The sequence below is a fragment of the Leuciscus leuciscus genome (assembly GCF_965113295.1).
Source record: "Leuciscus leuciscus genome assembly, chromosome: 21".
Taxonomy (NCBI): Eukaryota; Metazoa; Chordata; class Actinopteri; order Cypriniformes; family Leuciscidae; genus Leuciscus; species Leuciscus leuciscus.
The window spans coordinates 13958231-13979217 of NC_138745.1; the positions used below are offsets into that span (position 1 = coordinate 13958231).

Genomic DNA, 20987 nt, shown 5'->3' on the forward strand with positions numbered 1-20987 from the left:
TCTCTCCTTTCGCGTGCAGGAGACAGACGTAGGCTAATATACTGCCGTAAGTGACGCGAATTGTCACGTGAACAAGCAAATCCACCAAGATAGAATTAAAAAAATAATAAGAGATAGACTTATCTAAATGCTTTCGAAATTAAAACTAAGTCAAAGTGTCATCTAAAATGTAAGACCTTTCATAAATAAAAATAAGACATTTACATTTTTTTTTATAATTTTTAAGACTTTTTATGGCCGTAAATTAAAAAAATCTAATTTAATACCTTAAGAATTTTTAAGGATCCGCGGGGACCCTGTGACTACGTCAGACTTTGTACTTCCGCTCAATTTAATTTCGCTTCAGTACTCAGTCTGAGACAGCGTCATAGCTTTCCGTTTTCCTCCGGCCTGAAAACAGCCGGCCAATCAACGAACAGAGGGCGGGCTGAGAGCCGTGACGTAGACGCTGATTGTACCGTGGATGCGTAGATTTACTTCACATAATCTGCAAAAGTCGTTCACAGCCATGTTCACTCCGGTATTTCGCTCGATGGTTTTGTTTTCGCATCATACATGTGTTTACAGTGGAAGTTAGATGCGGCTGAGCATGCGCATAACACACGCCATAACCAAACGTTATGTGATTGGCTTACGGGTAACCAATGATTTTAAACTTCAGACAAGCGCCCCCCCCGCGAGAAAGAAAACACTTTTCAATTATGCCATGCCAGACTCTGTCTACGAAGCAAAGCGAAGTAGCAGAGTTTGGTATTACCAGGCTAATAAACAAGATGTTAATGAACTTGAAACATATCTACTTGCATGGCTGAGTAAGAATAACCCCATTTACCCACTAACTCCCATTATAGTTCCACACTTGACTCCTGGGGAGTTCTAGACAAGAAAACATTCAGGTATAGGCTAAAAACCATCCCTCCAACCCCTGCTCACCCCGAATACTCCTAGTGACGCTCATGAAATATACCACCAGTTACACAAATTCATATTACTGGTATTTTAATAGTTAATTATATTCCATTTTCTGTTTTCTAACAAAATGATTGTGATTGAAGTTGAGTTCACTCCAAAAAGGTAAATTCCCATCCTAGTACTGTGAAGATCTCATGTGGTTTCCTCTCGTCATGGATCAGGTAATCAAATCTAGCGGTTGTAAAACTGCGAGGAGACCCAGGCCAGACCCCACTTCAGGTTAGTGAGCATGAACTTGAGGGCTTTGGTCCACTGTTCCTCTGAGTTAAACTGGGTCTTAATAGAGTAAGAACCTCCACTGCCACCTGTGTCCTCAATCTTTCCTTTGTCCACATCCATTCTAAATACAGAAGACAAACAGAAAGTGTTTGGAAAATCATGCTCTTTAGATAAGAGTTTTAAAACTGTGTTGCTAAAGTCATAGATATTGGTACATAACACTGAACATCTCAAAATCACCAAATATTGGCAGATTAATTGGTCTTAGCAAAAAAACAAAAACATGTTTACCACTATCTATGACTAATTAATAGCCTGATAGGTCATTTTGAGATTATCACTGTTCCCAACAACCATCTTCGCTTGGCTGATTAAGTTAGCTTTCCCTTGTACTAGATACAATTATATCTTCCAACACACTGGTGATCTATAATGATTTTTTTTATATATAAATTTGTCTTCTGGACATTCTTACCTGTATGGCAGACAGAAGCCTGTGTCACCCTTCTCCACCTCCTCTTTAAACTGCTGGACACAGTCAAGGAAGGCCACCATTGCATGGTCAAATTTATTATCCCAGAAAAAGCGCAGACCACCTGAGCAATACAATGGCAACTCCTACAAATGGAAACAGAAGCAAAACTATGCTGATGATGGGACTTGTACATTTCCTCCCAAGTCATTTGTAAAGGACAGTGTCTTCCTGATAATTAAATCAATCCCACTAAGAAATGCAAATCACCTTTTCATGTACATTTGTTTTACTTTGGCTTTTTAGTTTTTACTTTCTAGAAATGTACAGTAGTTTTGGCAAATTGACTGATGGTCTATACTCACAAGAGATGAAGGCTCCAGTCTTATCACTATTCTAGAATAAACTTTTTTTTTCAACACAAAAGGCCCTCTATCTTCTTGGTGGCTGCTATGTAGAGATTACCAGCTAACAATTACTCACTGTAGTAATGTGAAAAGTACCAATATTTTGGTATCAAGTTAATACTAAATATTAGACTAAAAAGATATAACCATCCCTTCTTTTTGTATGCAACAAGAAAGCTATACTTCAGTTCTCTGGGCCTGAGCTCATCTCAGATGATCCAAAACACAGTGTAATTGTGTGATGCGGTCAGATGAGTCCACGTTTCAGCTTGTTTTGGGGGAGAAAAACAGGCATCGAGTTCTCAGTCCCAAAAATGAAAGGGACCATCCAGAATTTCATCAGCGACAGGTGCAAAAGCAAACGTCTGTCATGGTATGAGGGTGCATCAGTGCAAACGGCATGGGTGACTTGCATGCGTACCACTGACGTTGAGGCATATATTGGGATTGTACAGAGACATTTAATGGTATCAAGATGACATCTTTCCTGGAAAGCAAGACAATGCCAGGCCTCATTCAGCATGTGCTACAACAGAGTGGTTTTGTAGACACTCTACACCATAGAGTAGATGTGCTTGACTGCCTACCTGCAGTCCAGGATCTGTCTCCTACTAAAAATGTATGGCCTACATGAAAAGTGAATCAGACAATGACAACCACAGACTGTTGACTGTCTTGTTTCAGGCGAGACTGGGCAAAAAAAAATCCACTTGCAAAACCACAACAATTAGTTTCCTTAATTCCCAAACTATTAAAAAGTGTAATTAAAATGAAAGGTGATGTGACAGTTGTAAACATGCCTCTGTCCCAACTTTTTTGGAGTGTGTTGCAGCCACCAAAAATCACAAATGTTCTTGATTTGGGGTTTTAGCTTAAAATGTTCCCAGCGTTACTCATCGTAATTACATTTTTACTAGTAAAAATTAAATTAGAGAGCTCTACAATTCAATTCTTACTAGTAAAAATTACAATTAGAAAGCTCTACAAATAGTAACCATTACAATTGGAGAGTTCTCAAATTCAATTATTACTAGTAAAAAAAACAAAATAAATAAAATAAAATAAAAAACATTAAAGATGCAATAGAATAAATATATAATTGGAATTGCAGAGCTTTGTTATTGAATTTGTTCAAAATATGTACAAACTCAAGAGAGTATGCGATTTTGGACACAGCCTGTCATTTGCTTTGTTCCTAAATGAATCAACCATTTCATGAATGAATGATTCAATAAATCACTCATTAAGAATGAATCACTGAATCACTTGCAAACTACTGGTGGTTTAAGACAGGCCTAAACCAGCTAGCACAAAAACACAATCAGAAAAACATTGCCTTATTTTTCTCCTTCTAGTAATGGAACAAGAGGTGAAAACCCTGCTGGGGGAAAGGGGCCATTGAATATATACAAAATGCAAGGATGCAGCTCTGGCGCCTCTGCACCTTTAGGGTATTCGCATCATGAACAACATTGAAAACTGGTTCTGGCTCATTCGCATCAAATGGCGGTTCGGCATCGAGGTATCATTCTCGCCCACATGAAAAAGTTGGGGTTATGGCTAAACATCAAATAGAGTGTGCTTGCTTCACTTCAGAGGACCACTTTTCTAGCCGTGGTTTGGGACTCAGTGTCGATGTAGGCACACCTCTCCCCTGCAAGCATCAAATCAATCTTTTTGGACGTAAAGAGAATAAAGCTAGGCCAGTCACTCACTGTGAAACAGCAGCAGCATCCAATGTGATACCTTTTGGCCTGCTGTACATGAGACCCTTGCAGTGGTGGCTCAGGACCAAAGGGTTTTCCCAGAGGTGCAACCCATTTCGCATGATCAGGGTCAAACGCAATGCTTATGTGGAAGAAACCATGGTTCCTGTCCCAAGGTCTTGGGGAGCAATTCCGGAAAGTCGCTCGACTCAAGGTCTTTGGAAGGGTCATCATCTCATGTTTTTCTTGCTCTAAAGAATTTATTCACAGACCTCAGGGGCCATCATGTGTTTATCTGCACAGACAATACATCGGTGGTCGCCTACATAAATCATCAGGAGGGTTTGCGTTCACGTCCACTTTGCAAACTGCCGCACTAAATCCTACTGTGGTCCCAGGGGAAGCTGCTCTCATTCAGGGCAGCTTACATCCCCGGGGTTCAGAATATAGGAGTAGACATCCTGTCGAGGCAGGGGCTGAGGCCCGGGGAATGGAGGCTCTACCCCGAGGTGGTGGAGCAGATATGGAGTGTGTTCGGCCAGGCACAAGTGGATCTGTTTTGCGTCTCGAGAAACGTCTCACTGTCCACTCTGGTTCTCCCTCACGCATCCAGCTCCTCCGAGGCCGAGGCTACATCTGTACGCCTTTCCCCCGATCGCTCTGCTCTCGGGAGTTCTGGAGAGAGTTTGCCGGGACCAAGTTCGCCTACTGTTAATAGCCCCACAGCGAGTATGGTTCCCAGACTTAGTGTCTCTGCTCGACGGACTCAATTGTTCATCCCTGTCCAGAACTTTGGAGACTGTGGGCTTGGCCTCTGAGGGGGCCCAGCTCATGGGTACTGGTCTCTCAAACGAGGTTGTTGAGACCATTTTACATTACAGAGCTCCCTCCACGAGGAAACTGTATGCCCTGAAATGGAGAGTTTTGGAGTGGTCATCGGCTGGACCCAGTTAACTGCCCAGTTGGTACAGTGCTGGAGTTCCTGCAAGAGCAGTTCACTGCAAGTCTATCCCCGTCCACTTTAAAGGTTCATGTGGCGGCCATAGCTGCTTACCACATTCCTTTGGGTGGAATGTCTTTGGGGAGAAACCGAGGTGTTTCCATCCACCTATTTTATGACCATTTTCATCACTTGCATAAAAAAAAAAAACGCTGGATGGAAAAATGCCAAAAAAACGTATGCGCTCATTTGAGTAAGATAAACCTTTTATCCGATAAGAAAACATCCGTATAAACTATGATGGAAACCAAATAAACTCCTCGATGAGCATCAAAAAAGACATGACACACTGTGATGGGACGCATAACTGGACTAACCAGCGGACCCGATCTCGTTGCACAGCATCTGAAATGCTGTTTTGGTCATTCTGAAATGCCTGAGCAAAATCTGTCGTCAAAGTACTACAATTCCCTGCCAGAACTGTTTTACATGACTGTGTTCCCAAACAGCAGGCATCCACCTCAGATAGCAAGATAACTTTATTGCGTTTCGTCTGCATGCTCTGAAACGCAAGTAATTTATACTAAATTATTTTACACAGTGGCTTCACCTACTGCAGCAACTTCCATTTTTCTTAGTGATATTTAGCGCCAGTTTATCAGGAAGTGACGATTTTGTTCTCTTCGGCTCACTGGATGGAAACAGTGCTTTAGTCGCAAATTTTTTATGCGATATTCCAATTTTGCGAATAAGTTAAATTCACAAGTTTGGATGGAAACATAACCATAGACTTGCTGCCACCTACTATCATAGTGCACCAAGCACTATGAAAATACAAGTATCGGATCAGGAAAAATAAACAAGTAGGTTGTGGTAAACAAACTATAAATGTTTCTTTTCCCTTTCAGTCGCTCACATTCGACGTAGTCGTACATTACGACTGATTGGGATCACGCTTAGGGAGCCTGTCATCTTAGACCAGCGCTGCCCGAGCCAGATCCAGAGATGACAGCTAATTCCAGGGCTCATCTGGAATTCTCCTCCGTGTCCTGAACAGTCTCGGTTGGATGATTGGTTTCTCGGGGCGGGTCGGGCTGGTTCACAGCCCGCCGCCCCAGTACCTTTCTTCTCTGAAGTGCATGAGGAGCTTACTAGGTCGTGGATGGCACCTTTCTCTGTCAGAAACCGCCTCAGTAGTTCCTCCAACCCTCGCTACCCTTGATGGAGGAGCGGCGAAGGGTTACGAGGCTATCCCTCCAGTGGAGCGGTCTGTTGCGATGCAACTGTGTCCGGCGACCGCTACCTCATGGAAGGGGGATCCTCGTCTCCCCTCTAAGGCCTGTAAGTTCTCGTCCGTCCGTCCTTACGGGCAGGGCTTACAAAGACTGTGGGCAAGCCGCTTCTTCGCGAAGGTTGCAGCTTGAACGATCAGTCTGGCGTTGTCCACCTTAGTGGTCCAGGAGCACCATCTCTGGGTCAACCTGGTGGATATGAGGGATGCGGACGAGGTTTGATTCCTGGACTCCCCCATTTCTCAGGTTGGGCTATTCGGTGACGCAGTAGAGAACTTTGCCCAACAGTTCTCTGCTGTCCAGAAGCAGACGGAGGCCATCCGGCACATCCTGCCCCGGCGGTCTGCTGCTGCCTCCACCCGTCCGCCCAGGGCAGATCCTCCGCCTGCTCGTCGCAGAGGGCGTCCGTCTGTCAGTCATCGCAGCAGCCTCCACCCAGGTCTCAGCGTGGACCCGGTCGGGGCGCCCTTCCCACTCCAGGCGCTGTCAAGCCAAGGTGGTAAGCGCTCCTGAGCGGGCCACTCAGGAATGGAGTAGAAAGCTCTTGAAGATGGTCACTGATCCATTCCCTCCCCCCGGTGGAGGGCCGGGAGGAGTCTTTGTTTGTGTATGTGTCTGTTCCACCGCTGGCTCCCATAAAAGCGGAGCCAGCTATACCTACATTATCAAAAAAAAGAGACATTTCCTCTGTTCCTGGGTCCCAAGAGGGCCAGACTGATGGTGTGCGACCCTGAAAAGCCTTGCAACATTCAGCTACCTCTTGTATCGCCAGCCGGCAGTTGGGTGCGATTCGAGGACCCGGTCACACCTGACCGATCCAGTTGAGTCTCGACAGCACTGGAAGGTGCTCCCGACCGATTCAGTCGGTTCCTCTGTACCAGCAGACTTGGCTAGACGATTCAGTTCGTCCGGTACCCACACATGCTCAGCACTATTTGTTACACTTCAGTGTTCCGAATGTGTGTCTGTCATCTGCGCGGGGTCATCGCGTTCCTACTGTCGAAGGATGCGATCGAGCCGTTCCTCCAGCCGATATGAAGACAGGCTTCTGAAAGTTCCCCGTACTTCATTGTACTCAAGCTATAGTGAGTTAAGACCATCAGGGATCTGCGTTTCTTGATTTCGGGTCCTTTTTCAAGCTTCCATTGAGGGGTCGAAGTCTCAGTACAAGTCCCTCCCTTCAAGTGCTACATTGCCAGTTGAGTCTTCAGATCAACTGGAGAAGAGTAACTCGTCCATGGACTGAGGATCTCTTTTCAGGTTCGGAGGTGGACTTGGTCTACACGTACACCAGCAGGAACGTGTCCAGTCAGTGCTTCATAGAAGTGAGAAAGGGTCCCACTGAAACTTTCAGAGGCTCCTGGGGCATATGGTAGATGCACCTGAAGCCAACTTCTCCGTTAGCCCGGTTCATATTGACGGCTTGCGATTTGTCCCATTCCTCTCCTATGGACTGGATACGTGCGCCTTTTGCTCCAGTTGAGTTCCCCTCTTCCGAACCTTGTGAGTTCCTCCACACCCCTTCGGCGTTGGACGTGGCAGAGCGTCCGATGCTAGGCCTATCACTCGTATGCTTGTGAAACTTGTGTTAGGCTGGGTCCATATGTTGCGATCTCTACGGCGATCCCATAATGTGTATTTTTCCATATGGTGTGTCTTCCCTTGGTAGAGCCTGCTCTGCCGTCACTGATCGGTCGCGTCTCCCCCCTATTATCGGCTGGAGCCACCTCAGGGACATTCCATATGTTCTATTGCCCGATAAGTTCGGTCAGTCCATATGTGTGTTTCTCCACGTTACCTCCCTTCGGGCAGGATGTGGCTTCCGCAGTGTTTGCCTTCCAACAAAAGGTAACGCTTTGCCAGTGGTCCTGTGGAACAGCAGTGCCTTTCCTGGCCTAAGCCCTGTCCTATATATGCCACAATATGCGGGAGGATCAGGAGGCTTTTGCCTAGGCACTGGAAGGTGGCAGCACTAGAGGCGATTTAATTGGGATGAACGTCTCAGTTATGTATGTAACCCTCGTTCCCTGAAGGAGGGAACGGAGACGTAGTCCCGTCGCCACTATTGCTGGACCACCGCTGACCGGGTTCCGCTCGGCTCCTCAGCGAAAAACAACTGGTGCGTGCATCCACTTCTGTATTTATCCCGTGCTGCGGTGCGGAGCGTGTGATGCAATTCATGCATTGGCTCGTTTTTACAATACTCGAAGATGACAGGCTCCCTAAGCGATCCCAATCAGTTGTAACATACAACTACATCTCTGTTCCCTCCTTCAGAGAATGAGGGTTACATGCGTATCCGAGACGTTATTTGGTACTGTGACTTGACTTGCTTGAGCTGAGCCACTGACTTGACTTGCTTGGTTTGTGTGCACTTGACAAAGGTAGAGACTTGAGTTACTTGCTCCTCCCACCTTATATATTTTTGGTTTACAAATCTCACTTAGTGACAGGCGATTGTTTTCAAATGCGCATGTGTGCACATGCTCTCTTGTAAAGTGTTTATGACATGCAGCTGTGCGCTAATCTCATCAGTATAAAAGCAGTATTTTTTTTAACCAAGCTCAAAATTTGTGGGATGTGTGATGTCACAAGAGCAAGATCTAAACAAGATTTAAAAAAGATTGCCTCTAAAGCAAGACAAAGGCACCTAGCTTTACAACGTCACACCAATGGATCGTTAAATTTGACTGGTATAAGAACTGACCGCTGAAATTTTTGTACTCTCTCGCAAACCATCCTATTACACTTTTTACTACTTATAAAGTCCAAGGCCACTGTTGTATTCACCAAAGAATCCATTTACCAGTTGCTCAAAAACTCACGTTGTGCACCTATAAAATATATTTTATTTTATTTTATATTATTATATATTAATAAAGTTTAAATGTGGCACTTACCTTCGACTTATCTGTGAGAGATTCCAAATATGAATGGTTTCCATAAGGAACTAGTCGATATCTACAAAGAGAACAAACCAATATGAGGAATCTGTATAAATTACGCTAATCGTGTAGGCTTCACAATGGCTTGGATATTATGCTGCTTATACTGGATGCATTGCATTGCTGACGGTAAATAGGAGCTCCTTTCTATTTCTGATGTACTACATGTTTGTAATTCGAGCTAATAAGAGGCCAAATAGGTCTGGAATGTGTAAAGCTTTCAAGCTACATTTATCAAAACAGTTTAACTTGAATTTTCTGTTATCTTTTCACTTTTATTTTGCCTCTGTCCCAACTTTTTAAAAGTGTGTTTCAGCCATCAAAATGTGTTTATATTTACAAAATACAATTAATTTGTCCAGTGAAAACATAGAATTCTTTTCTTTGTACATTTGTCAGTAAAATATAGGTTCAAGAAAATTAGCCAAACACATATTCTTGATTTTATTGCATTTTACAAAATGCCCCAACTTTTCTGGAAATGGGGTTGTAAATATTACTGGGGAAGATAGCATTATGACCTCTGCTCCAAAAATTGTTGAGAGCACTTTTCAGCACGTCATTCACACAGAAGCCAAAGCCAGTAGCATCATTGCCTTGAAAGAAAGCACTATAGGGTGGACCCTTAGGGCTTTCAGCAGTGTCAGTGTTAATGTCAGATCCCAAGTGGGAAGAGTAGCAAGTGGTGTGGATCTAAATGTGCTTTTTCTTTTTAATCCAGGTTTAGTTTGACCATGAACAATGCACTATCATTTTAATTCAGAGTGTGCTGCACAGCAAAAATTGACTAATAATAATGAATAACGATCGCTGCATGGCACAGATCCCGCAGCGTTCTGGCCATGACACATCCGTGTGCAGTTTGAATGCTCTAATCTGTTAGCATGGGCACAGAAAATGTGAGAGACTGATAGTCATACAGAAAATGATTACTTCAAGTTATTGCTGCTAAAGTTGATTTTAAAAGCTATTGAATTATAGGGTCTACTTAGTTTCACTATGTAGAAAAGAAAACGAACTAAGAAAAAGAACTAAGAAAAATAACTCTTTATTTTTGTTAAACAAATAATGACACGTTTTAATATATCTGATATATATATTATCTGAGGTTGTATTTACCTAATTTTAGGACCTGCTAATGACCAGACAATTTTTTTTTTAAACAATATATTCAAAGGAGGGTGTACTTACTTTTTCACATGATTGCATGTGTTACATTATTTTAGCATCAGGGTTTGAAATTAACACCTGACAACCAGTCAAATGAGGGATGAAAATCCACCATGGTGGGTAAGGCATATCAACACACTTAAAAAATTTGCAGGATATGATTCATAAATTATATTCTATCACTTTGCATGGCATCGCTATCAGAGCTCTACCCATAAAAGGAGTCTCAAACATTAGAAAAACAAAGCACAAAGAGGGTCACACTCTGACAGAAAAGCAGTGCATCGGCGTATCTTTAAAATTCAAACACATTGTTTTCTATGACTGTATGCACAACAACAGCACCACTCAGCGCCAGTCCGCAGTGCCCAACTATGACTCTAGCTGTTCAAAATCATGTTGCGCCAGAGCGTCACATTATTTCCATTAAAATACAACAAATTGGAACAAATATATGTATGTATTGACTTCACCCGAGAAGATTGTGTATAGTAAATTTTTCAGTAACAGGTTTGTTTTTGTGGCTTGAATAATATAGAGTTTCATATAGAGAAATAATATAGATCACCCATTCTATTTCCGTTTGCACTGTTTTTAGTTTAGAAACCCTATTGTAATTGTTAGAATTTCCAAGGATCAGCATTCTTCCCTAAAAGTGATCAGGCAGACCAAGCAGTAAGTCATAGAGACTTGAAAGTTTGAGGGATGTTAGTAGCCACCCCCGTCTACAACGTTCACCAAGGAATACAACGTTCATGTTTCTCGAAAAACACTGCCGCAATCGACCAGTGAAGATCGAGCGGCTGTCAGAGAAGGTAAACGGAGGCCGATCGGAAACGAAACTCACTGATCCTGTTTGAATCACGACCCTAGAGGCCTGTGAGAAATTAGAAAGAAACCGGCCACCGAGGGTGCCTTCGCGCTTTTCAAGTGCGTAAAAAGGATTGTATATCACGTGATTTTTCACACATTTCCCACACATGCCCACGACATTCATACCATATGGCAGAACTCATCTTTCTGAGCAACTTTGCCTCTTGGACCACTGCTGTCAATCGAATCGTTCATTAAATATTTGAAAATAAAAAATAAAAAAACACTTTTGCAAACTAGTCCTAGGTTTTTCAGTTAACCTCAATAAAACCACTGCAGTAAAATTCTCTAGACTCTCTAGACCAATAATCATAAAAACAATTGTTGAACTTTACCCTTTGGATATCTGTAACATTTAGTCATTTAGAAAAAGGGCATGGCAAAATATACTCAAAAGCCTATAAATCCAAAACGAAAATGCTATACTTTACTTTAGGTGAGCTCATGCGAAATATGATCCTAAACAAGCACGCACATTTTTATGGAGATCGGACCATAGGTGGCACTATAACAGAACTTTTCCATTCCATTGATACTACTTTAATTATTTTTTAAGTGAACTTTTGGAGATTAGATTCACTGTTATTGACTGCCACCTTGAACTTGAGAACGTGATTAAAGAATGACGTGACCAGTGTGCGATAATCCTGCCTGTGAGATGTCCAAGGCACGGCGCTTCCAGACTTCTGTGCAACTTCCGCCGGAACCCTTGGAAACAATTGAGAGGCCACTTTTTCCAGCCCGTTCTCATAAAAGCTGCAAGACTTTTGGGCAAAAAGCGCCCTAGTGTCTACGTGCAGGTATACTCATGGAAATGATATGAGATAATTATAATTATTGTAATTATAATAATTAAATGGTATCCGCAAACATATTAATAGTTATTAGGCAATAATTAATTATTGCAGAAGTTCATTATAAGATGATTAATTTGGGGCTTTCACGATTCCTCGATTAAATTTGAGCGCTCGACTTTAAATCCTCAATTTAAATTTTCCCATGTTGATTAACTGGCAAAATGCTGTAAGTGGCGCAATCCATGTAAGAGCAGCATGAACCACATTATTAGACCGTATTCTAAGGCTGCACAATATATTTAAGCTACATTGGGATTTTTAAATGGTTTTGTGCTGTTGTGAAATCACAAACACTATGATTCAATTAAATTTATACATGCGCTGCAGGTTCTCTTACGAGAGGTCTCTCGTACTGCGTAAGATATCTTACGCTAGGGGAAAATCCTTTTCCGCGAGATATTGAAGCCAAAAATTATCCTTAATTTTGTAATAATGCAAAACGCGTTGCAGCAGCAATGCAGACATAGGCGAGACAGCTCGCGCGCCTATTGGCCACTTCGCGCCCGCTGCGTCACGTCCCGCCGAAATGGGCGTGGTCTAGGCCTATAAATATCGCTCGCAGGCAGCTATTATCTGATTTTTCATCCTTCAAGCGAAGCACACGCATCGCTGGTGCTGGATTAGAAGCCGCGCCGTCGAGAGAGAGCACCTTCAGCGGGACGAGTCACTGAAGTCGCTGGCCGCGCCGCCTTCCTGCCTTCCTGCTGCGCTTTCCGGCGCTTATATACTTCTCTTTTATTACACTGTATTTCTGTGTGTGTGTGTCGCCGCCGCGACACACATTTCTAAAAGAGCTAGCGTCTTTTTAAAGATGCCTTCCTGCGGCTTGTGCAGAGCCACACTCAGCGACGGGGACCGCCACGTGATCTGCGTTTCCTGCCTGGGTGAGGAACATGCAGCTCTCGCGCTCGCTGACGGCGGATGCCCTCACTGCGAGCTGATGGCAATGGCGACTCTGAGGACTCGCCTAGCCGTCTTCACCGAGACTGCTCCCCCGCCCGCCGCGGCGTCGCGCCGTAAAAAGCGCCGTGCCCAGCGGGCCCCGGAACCCTCCCTCAGCCGCCAAAGCTCGCCGGTTCGCCCGCTTGCTTCCCCGGCTTCTTCTGTTTCGCTTCCTGACGGACAGCGGCCGCCGTCTGCCGCCGCTTCCGTTGATATCGCGGATGAGGAAGCCCTGCTGGGAGAGGATGATTCCTGCTCTATCCTGGGGTCAGGCAGTGAGGATTGGGCGGGCTCTGAGGACCCCGCACCCCCTGCCCGCACGTCGTCAGGCAAGAGAGCTTCCATTGAGACGGAACTCATGCGAGTACTCGCACAGGCCGCGGCGAGCCTCGGCCTCGAGTGGTCTTCGCCTGAGCAGCCCGCTCACAACCGGCTGGATGGATTTTTCCTGCCTGGGGAGCGCGCTTCGCCTGCGTCCAGACCGGCGCCTTTTCTTCCTGAGTTACACGAAGAAGTCGCCAAGTCCTGGAGCGCCCCCTATTCTGCTAGAGTGCGTCCTGCTGTTTCTTTGGCATTCTCCGCTGTTGACAATGCCAAGAACAAAGGATACCTCTCGCTGCCGCCGGTTGAAGAGGCGATAGCGGCCCACTTATGCCCGCCCTCCGCTGGACGGCGCGCTAAGCCGGCCCTACCCTCTAAAGCTTGCCGCACGACGTCAAGCCTGCTCCGCCGCGCTTTCTCCGCCGCCGGGCAAGCTGCGTCAGCGTTGCACACCATGGCAACGCTCCAGATCTTCCAGGCCGATCTCCTCCGTAAGTTGGATGAGGAAGGACCTGACGCGATCTGCGTGCCGGACTTAAGGAGTGCCACGGACCTCGCTCTTCGTGCTACTAAGTCCGCAGCACAAGCCATTGGACGGACTATGGCTTCTCTCACCGTGTCTGAGAGACATCTCTGGCTGACGCTCTCGGAAATGGCCGAGTCTGAACGCACCGCGTTCCTCGACGCCCCGCTTTCCGCCACAGGCCTCTTTGGATCCTCCGTCAAGGATTTCGCGGAGAGATTCGCAGAGGTACAGAAAGCGTCTCAGGCTATGAAGCACTTCCTCCCGAAGCGCTCCAGCTCTGCAGCAGGCCGTGCGAAACCGTCTGCTCAGAGCTCACAGCCACCGTCCACTGCCTCCACTTCACAGCGCCGCCAGGCCAGAAGCGCGAGACCGCGCTCCCGCTCATCCGGTCTCCGCCCCGCAGGACGTGGCTCGCGACCTAGGATCACGGTGAAGCCCGAGGCCCCGAAGTCGTCCTAGCACAGCTAGGAAAACGACGGTGTTCCAGTCCCGCTGCAGCCGGACTCACACCAAAGCTATTCGCTCGTCCAGTTCCAGAAAATGTGACTGTTCCAGTGTTTTCTGCAGCCAACAAGTCGGTTCTGTCACCCGCTTGCCTGCACACAAATGCCGTTTTCACGGCTACCCAGATAAATCCCCAAAAGAGTGTATTTTCTGGTGTCCCGGCCACGGCCGATGGTGTTTCATGTGTAGTAAGAATGCCCACTGCCCAGTGCCCATCCCTACACACAAGCACAGCCTGTCACACAGGGCTCGCGCACATAAAACCGACTCAGATCGGTTGCGCTTCAAACATGGTGAACGTGCCCACTACCCAGTGCCCACTAACACCACGTTATGCATGTCTCACAGTTTCTGTAAAAACGAAACCAACGTGCACTCGCTTCACGCAAGCGAACGATGCTTTCGGTGTGATAAATGTGCCCGCTGTCCCGCGCCCACATCCACACATAGACATGACAGTTCCCACAGGAACCGCCCAGCCCTCCCCTCGCGGTTAAACACCGCAGAGGAGTCAAGCGCGGGCAATCTGCCCGCTGTCATCAGCGCGCCCCATGCCTCAAATGTCACGAGCGACACGCTTGTGTTACAGCACACCGAAGCTTCTCCATCGCTGAGCGAGCGGAGCGCGCTTCGTATTCAACCCCTAGCTATCCATGCAGACGCATGGGCAAAGCTACCCGGGGTCTCGAAGTGGGTGCTGAACATTATAGAAAGAGGCTATTCGCTGCAGTTTCGCCGACGCCCTCGCCGCTATGTGGCGCGCGTCGAGACCACGGTAAAAACAGAAGTAGCACATCTACTTCGAGCCGAAGTGACGAAACTATTGAGCAAAGGGGCCATAGAGCCTCTCTCTCAAGATCAGAGCGAAGGAGGGCTATACAGCAGATACTTCCTGGTACCGAAAAAAGACGGGGGTCTCAGACCCATACTAGATCTAAGGCAACTGAACAAAGTGCTTGTGAAGCGACAGTTCAGGATGCTCACGACCAGGCAAATCCTTGTGCAGATTCGCCAAGGAGATTGGTTTGTGTCAATAGATCTGAAAGACGCGTATTTTCAAATACAGATAGCGTCACGTCACAGGCGATATTTGAGATTCGCCTTCGAGGGCCAGGCATATCAGTACACAGTCCTGCCGTTCGGTTTGTCCCTAGCACCCCGTACATTTACGAAGTGCATGGATGCGGCGCTCGCACCCCTCAGAATGAGAGGCATGCGAGTGCTGAACTATTTGGACGATTGGCTGATTCTAGCGCAATCTCGCGCAGTGCTCATAGAACACACGACCATTTTACTCGATCACCTCGAGGATTTGGGTCTGAGTGTCAATTGGGCGAAGAGCTCCCTGTCACCCAGTCAGAAAATATCTTTCCTGGGCACAGAACTGGACTCACTATCCATGATAGCGCGACTATCACAACAGCGCGCGGTAGACATTCGACGCACAGCGAACTCTTTTCGCTGCGGCGCGTCTGTCCCGCTCAAGAGATTTCAGAAGATGCTAGGTCTCATGGCCTCAGCATCGTCAGTGCTCCAGCTGGGTCTGCTCCGCATGCGCCCGCTGCAGTTTTGGCTGAAAGCGCGAGTCCCACGCGAAGCGTGGGCACCCGGTTTGCTTCGCCTCAGGGTCAATCAGAAATGCGTTACAGCTCTGAAACCCTGGAAAGCGAACGACTGGTACCAATCAGGTGTAAGCCTGGGGACTTCCTCGAGGGTGAAAGTGGTGTCCACGGACGCGTCCACCTCGGGATGGGGAGCGCTGCTCGAGGGCAGACCGTTCTTCGGCCAGTGGTCAGAACGGGAGAAGCTCCTGCACATAAACTGCCTCGAAATGCTGGCAGTAGACAACGCGCTGACGCGTTTTTGTCCCCAAATAAAAGGTCACCACGTCTTGGTCCGTTCGGACAACATGTCTGTGGTGTCCTACATAAATCGCCAGGGCGGCATCAGATCCGAGAAACTGTACAGGCTGGCAGAACGCCTCCTGGTATGGGCTCAGTGCAACCTGCGCTCGCTCAGAGCAGCGCACGTGCCAGGGATCTTGAATATAGGACCGGACAGACTGTCCAGGAACAATGTTCCGGCAGGCGAGTGGTCTCTACACCCACAGACAGTCCAACTGCTGTGGAAGAAATTCGGCAGAGCGGAAGTGGACCTGTTTGCGTCTCAAGAAAACGCTCACTGTCAAGAATTTTTCTCCAAGAGCAGGAGGGCGCTGGCCCATGTGTGGCCCCGCCGCCCGCTCTATGCTTTTCCCCCCGTCTCTCTCCTGCCTCAGGTGATAGAACGGATCAGGGAAGAAGGATGCTCAGTACTGCTGGTAGCACCGTTCTGGAAAAACCAACCTTGGTTCCCAGCCGTGATGCAGTTAGCAAGTACTGCCCCGTGGCCAGTACCAATGAGGAGAGATCTCCTCTCACAGGCCCGCGGCTCGATCTGGCATCCTCACCCGGAACTATGGTCCCTTCATGTCTGGGCCATCAACGGGTACATGTTGGACTCCCTAAAGGAGTATTAAACACGATCACGCAGGCTAGAGCTCCGTCTACAAGACGACTCTATTCTTCGAAATGGTCAGTGTTTTCGGGCTGGTGCACAGCCCGTGGTGTGTCACCCACAAACTGTGATGTGACGGAGGTGCTTTCCTTCCTACAAGAGCTGTTGGATGGGGGCAGGGCCCCCTCCACGCTCAAAGTTTATGTGGCGGCTATAGCAGCGTTCTCAGAAACAACGCTTGGTCAGTCAATAGGAAGGAACGATTTAGTCATCCGCTTCCTTAGAGGAGCTAAGAGACTGAATCCTCCCAGACCTCCCTCAGTCCCCGTATGGGACCTTTCTACGGTTCTGGAAGCCATGAAAGGTGCGCCATTTGAGCCTTTACAGTCAATCGATTTGAAACACCTGTCTTTCAAGACGGTGTTTTTGCTGGCTCTCGCTTCAGTGAAGCGCATAGGGGATCTGCACGCGCTCTCTGTGAGCGCGGCGTGCATGGAGTTTGGGCCCAATGACTCAAAAGTTATACTCAAACCTAAGCACGGTTATGTTCCAAAATCCCTCAACACACCGTTTAGGGCGCAGGTTATCTCCCTGTCAGCCCTACCGGTCCCTGATGAGGAAAGAGACGCGAGCCTCCTTTGCCCAGTCAGGGCATTACGAGCTTATGTGTCTCGCTCGTCTGTTTTCAGACAGACGGAGCAGCTCTTTGTTTCGTTTAGCGGACGCTCTAAGGGACTAGCCGCGTCGAAACAGAGCCTATCCAGATGGATAGTTGATGCTATAGCGCTGGCATACGCCTCCAAGGGCATGCAGTGCCCTTTGGGTGTCAGAGCGCACTCCACGAGAGGCATGGCCTCTTCGTGGGCCTGGTCAAGTGGGATTGCCTTGCAAGATATTTGTATGGCGGCAGGCTGGGCCTCCCCGTCTACATTTATAAGGTTTTATAACCTAGAGGTTCCCGCCCTGCAGGCCAGGCTGCTGTCGGTCTAAACTACCAGTATTATCTGACCTGATGCGATCAGCTCAGAATGCTGCGTCTGCTGAGCACAGCTCAATGTTCGACAGTATAAAGCTGGGCAAACTGTGTAAGACCCACATTTTCCCCATCAGTTCAGGCCGTACCCCGCCCTGTCTGTATGATGAAATTCGCGTCCCATCGACGCTACTTTATGTGGAAAAGTGAGGCTGCACCCCTCCCTCTTCCCGGACTCCCTGTGAGTTCCCTGAGTGATTGTGCACTATATGTACCCCGGGCTTTCGCCCTTGGGTCTTTGGTGTCAGATCTCAGCATGCACGGCGTTTTACATTGGGTCCCCTAGCGTAAGATATCTTACGCAGTACGAGAGACCTCTCGTAAGAGAACGTACTCGGTTACTAACGTAACCTCGGTTCTCTCTAGAAGAGGGAACGAGTACTGCGTATCTTGCCGTGCATGCACACGCTCTGGTTGCTTCGATGATGAAAAACCAGATAATAGCTGCCTGCGAGCGATATTTATAGGCCTAGACCACGCCCATTTCGGCGGGACGTGACGCAGCGGGCGCGAAGTGCCCTGATTGGGTCTGACGTCACGCCAGGCCTCGCTCGATAGGCTGCTGCAGTTGCCGCAGAGCAGCCAATAGGCGCGCGAGCTGTCTCGCCTATGTCTGCATTGCTGCTGCAACGCGTTTTGCATTATTACAAAATTAAGGATAATTTTTGGCTTCAATATCTCGCGGAAAAGGATTTTCCCCTAGCGTAAGATATCTTACGCAGTACTCGTTCCCTCTTCTAGAGAGAACCGAGGTTACGTTAGTAACCGGGTACGTTTTACAGTAAATTTTTTACACACTGACAGGACTAGTTACATGATTCTTCCAGCGCCTCGGAGTGGCTCTGTTCATAGTAAATGCTGCTCCACACAAACTCCGTTTCTGCATGTGCTGTTTGTTTGGCTTTCCAATAATGTGCATTTGGGAACACATTTAAAGTCTGATGCGCTTTGGGTTTCATAAAGAAGCGTTACACTTATCATTTTCATGCGTTTTTACTGATTAGACTAATTACTAGCGTTCATGAAAAGACCAGGTGTAAATGCCCTCTAATTGTGTCTGAAGAGGTTTAATGGGATCTGAATGTGATTCTTAAAGGTCTGCTGAGGTCTAATGCAGTTTGATGTGGTCTAATGTAGACTAAATTGGTCGGTATGATTTTTGACTGATTTGCTGTTTGTCTTGACGTAAAAACTTCAAGCTTTTAAAAGTATTTGAAACTTTCAGACAAGACATAAAAAAATTTACACAAGCTTTATCTATCTAGTAAAAAAAAAATTTCTTATCCAAGCACCTCTGAAAGCAAAGTCCCATCTTGTTTGCAAGCGCATGCAGCAGAAGTACAGTTTGACCCCAGGCTGCATTAATTTCATTCCATTCCACTGGTACGCTGGGTAATCTGCCCAGGCGGAAGTTATTTATTGTTCCAAACTGCCCACTGTGCCTGAGAAAGAAAAAAAAAAGAAAACTTAAAATGTTTATATGCATAATTTTAACCAATTCAGTTTTGCATATAAATACATATAAATGATCGGCTTATTCAATGTGCACATATTTCTGTTTTGATGCCGAAACTTGTTCCTAAAATATTAATTAAAACAGGTTTTTATAAAGAGATATGAAACCAGATATGAAACCAGATATGAAAGGTGGAATTGAAAACGTTGGTCTTCTTGAGTCTGTCTAGCTGAATCTGACAGTAACGCATCTGATTGTCCACACTCTTAAGATCATCATCCAACTCCAGCTGCTGTCTCTTAAACTCGCAGTACTCCTTCTGATACCTGAGACAAACAAACAAAGATGACAAAATGTATTTACCTGGAAACTGACAACAACAAAAAAAAGTTAAGTTAGACCCCTGAGGTCTACGGTATCGCCGGCGATACCAGCTCGCTTTTTTTTTATTAGTGTAAAAGAAACTCATAAATACTCTGTTGACTTTGATTTTCCATAGGAGTTTCATACATCAATCGATTCTGTTAAATGTGTATTATTTTTGTGTATACTCACAATAAAAACAAAGTGTTGTGCTTTTTGCCAAATAAAGAAAAATAAACACGAAGCGAGTTCTGCCTTCTCTCTGCCAGTCAAGTCCATTCTGAAACGCGTCCGAAAATTAACAATAACTCAGCGAATACTCAGTCAAACAGACATACAGGCACACAGGCATGAAGCTTGAATTATCTTCTTTTAAATGAAGTAATTTATATAAAAAGCTAATATTCTCATCTTGTGAAATCTGTATTAAAAGAGAGCGATTCCAGTCGAGCTCATCTCATCTCATTACGTTATAATCGGCCACGCCCACGGAGAGCGCGCGCTATTCAAACGCAAATGGCTGAGGCAATCCTGTGAACGCCCCCATCAGCTCGAGAAAACACACAAGTTTATTTAGATCATTGTTTACACCGTCTTGCAGCGCTGTGAGGAATAATACTAATGGAAAATGTCCCTCAGAAGTGCGGGTATATCGAGGAGCGAGCTGAGGAATACTAGTAAGTTTTTTCCTTCTCACGTGAATTTCTTCACGTGGGTTTCTGTTTATGAATGAATAAACGGCAGAGATGCGCGCTGTTTACCACAGCTGGCAAAGACAGTTTAAATTTAAATCGCGTGTGTGAATGAATGATGATGTTTTAGCAAACTGCATTGCTATACTGAGATAAGTAAACATCGACTGAATGTTGAAATAAAATGTAGGCTATTTGTATAAGCAACGTATTAAACTGCAAATTAACAATATGCCCTAATATTTCATGAAAACAACGTTACAGTCAGACGAAATATGAAAGACAACATTTTGTTGACTAGATTTGGGTACAGTTTTTACTGTAGAATATACTGCCACATCAAATAAGCTTTTGTTTAGCAATTTCTATATATAAAATACTATTTTTGTCAAAAATAAAGTCATCAACTAAGATGTTAGCTGTGCCAATGTTGGTTATATTCAAACTAATGAATACATAGATAAAATGTAGGCCTATAGGCCTAATAATTTTTTTTACAAAGAAAGAGTACACTTGAAATATTGTTGAAATTGTAATTATTGTTGTAATTGTAACCGTTTTAATAAAATAGCAAAACATATTTACAAGATAGATGTAAGCAAAATCTTAAATGGTCAATATAAGTCTTCTTCTAAATATATCTTTTGTCATTGCATTGTGGCTCAGTCAGTGTCACACCTGAGTGAATGGCTAATTATGCAGAGTGGGTGTATTCTAAGGTGTAAACCACTCCTCGTTCACGCCCCCTCGCATATTGGCTTTCCAAGCAAAACCTGTTTTACATCAATTTAAATCAATGTA

General features: G+C 45.8%; 2 protein-coding genes across 6 annotated transcripts in view; one reads left to right on the forward strand and one right to left on the reverse strand.

The window, feature by feature from the left end:
* The window catches only part of LOC309485771 (uncharacterized protein), a 506515-nt gene extending 491893 nt beyond the window's left edge, over positions 1 to 14622 (forward strand). The window contains exon 2 of the mRNA XM_082152802.1: positions 12181 to 14622. Within this exon, the coding sequence (XP_082008928.1) occupies positions 12665 to 14101 (1437 nt within the window). The 5' untranslated portion in view covers positions 12181 to 12664 and the 3' untranslated portion in view covers positions 14102 to 14622. The remainder of the gene's footprint in view (positions 1 to 12180) is intronic.
* Positions 983 to 20987, reverse strand: part of becn1 (beclin 1, autophagy related) — a 212659-nt gene continuing 192654 nt past the window's right edge. For all 5 annotated transcript variants that reach the window (XM_082152809.1, XM_082152808.1, XM_082152806.1 and 2 more), the window contains 5 exons: positions 19311 to 19457; positions 18968 to 19117; positions 8909 to 8969; positions 1667 to 1809; positions 983 to 1312 (listed from right to left, as the gene is read on the reverse strand). In XM_082152809.1, the coding sequence (XP_082008935.1) occupies positions 1144 to 1312; positions 1667 to 1809; positions 8909 to 8969; positions 18968 to 19117; positions 19311 to 19457 (670 nt within the window). In that variant the 3' untranslated portion in view covers positions 983 to 1143. The remainder of the gene's footprint in view (positions 1313 to 1666; positions 1810 to 8908; positions 8970 to 18967; positions 19118 to 19310; positions 19458 to 20987) is intronic.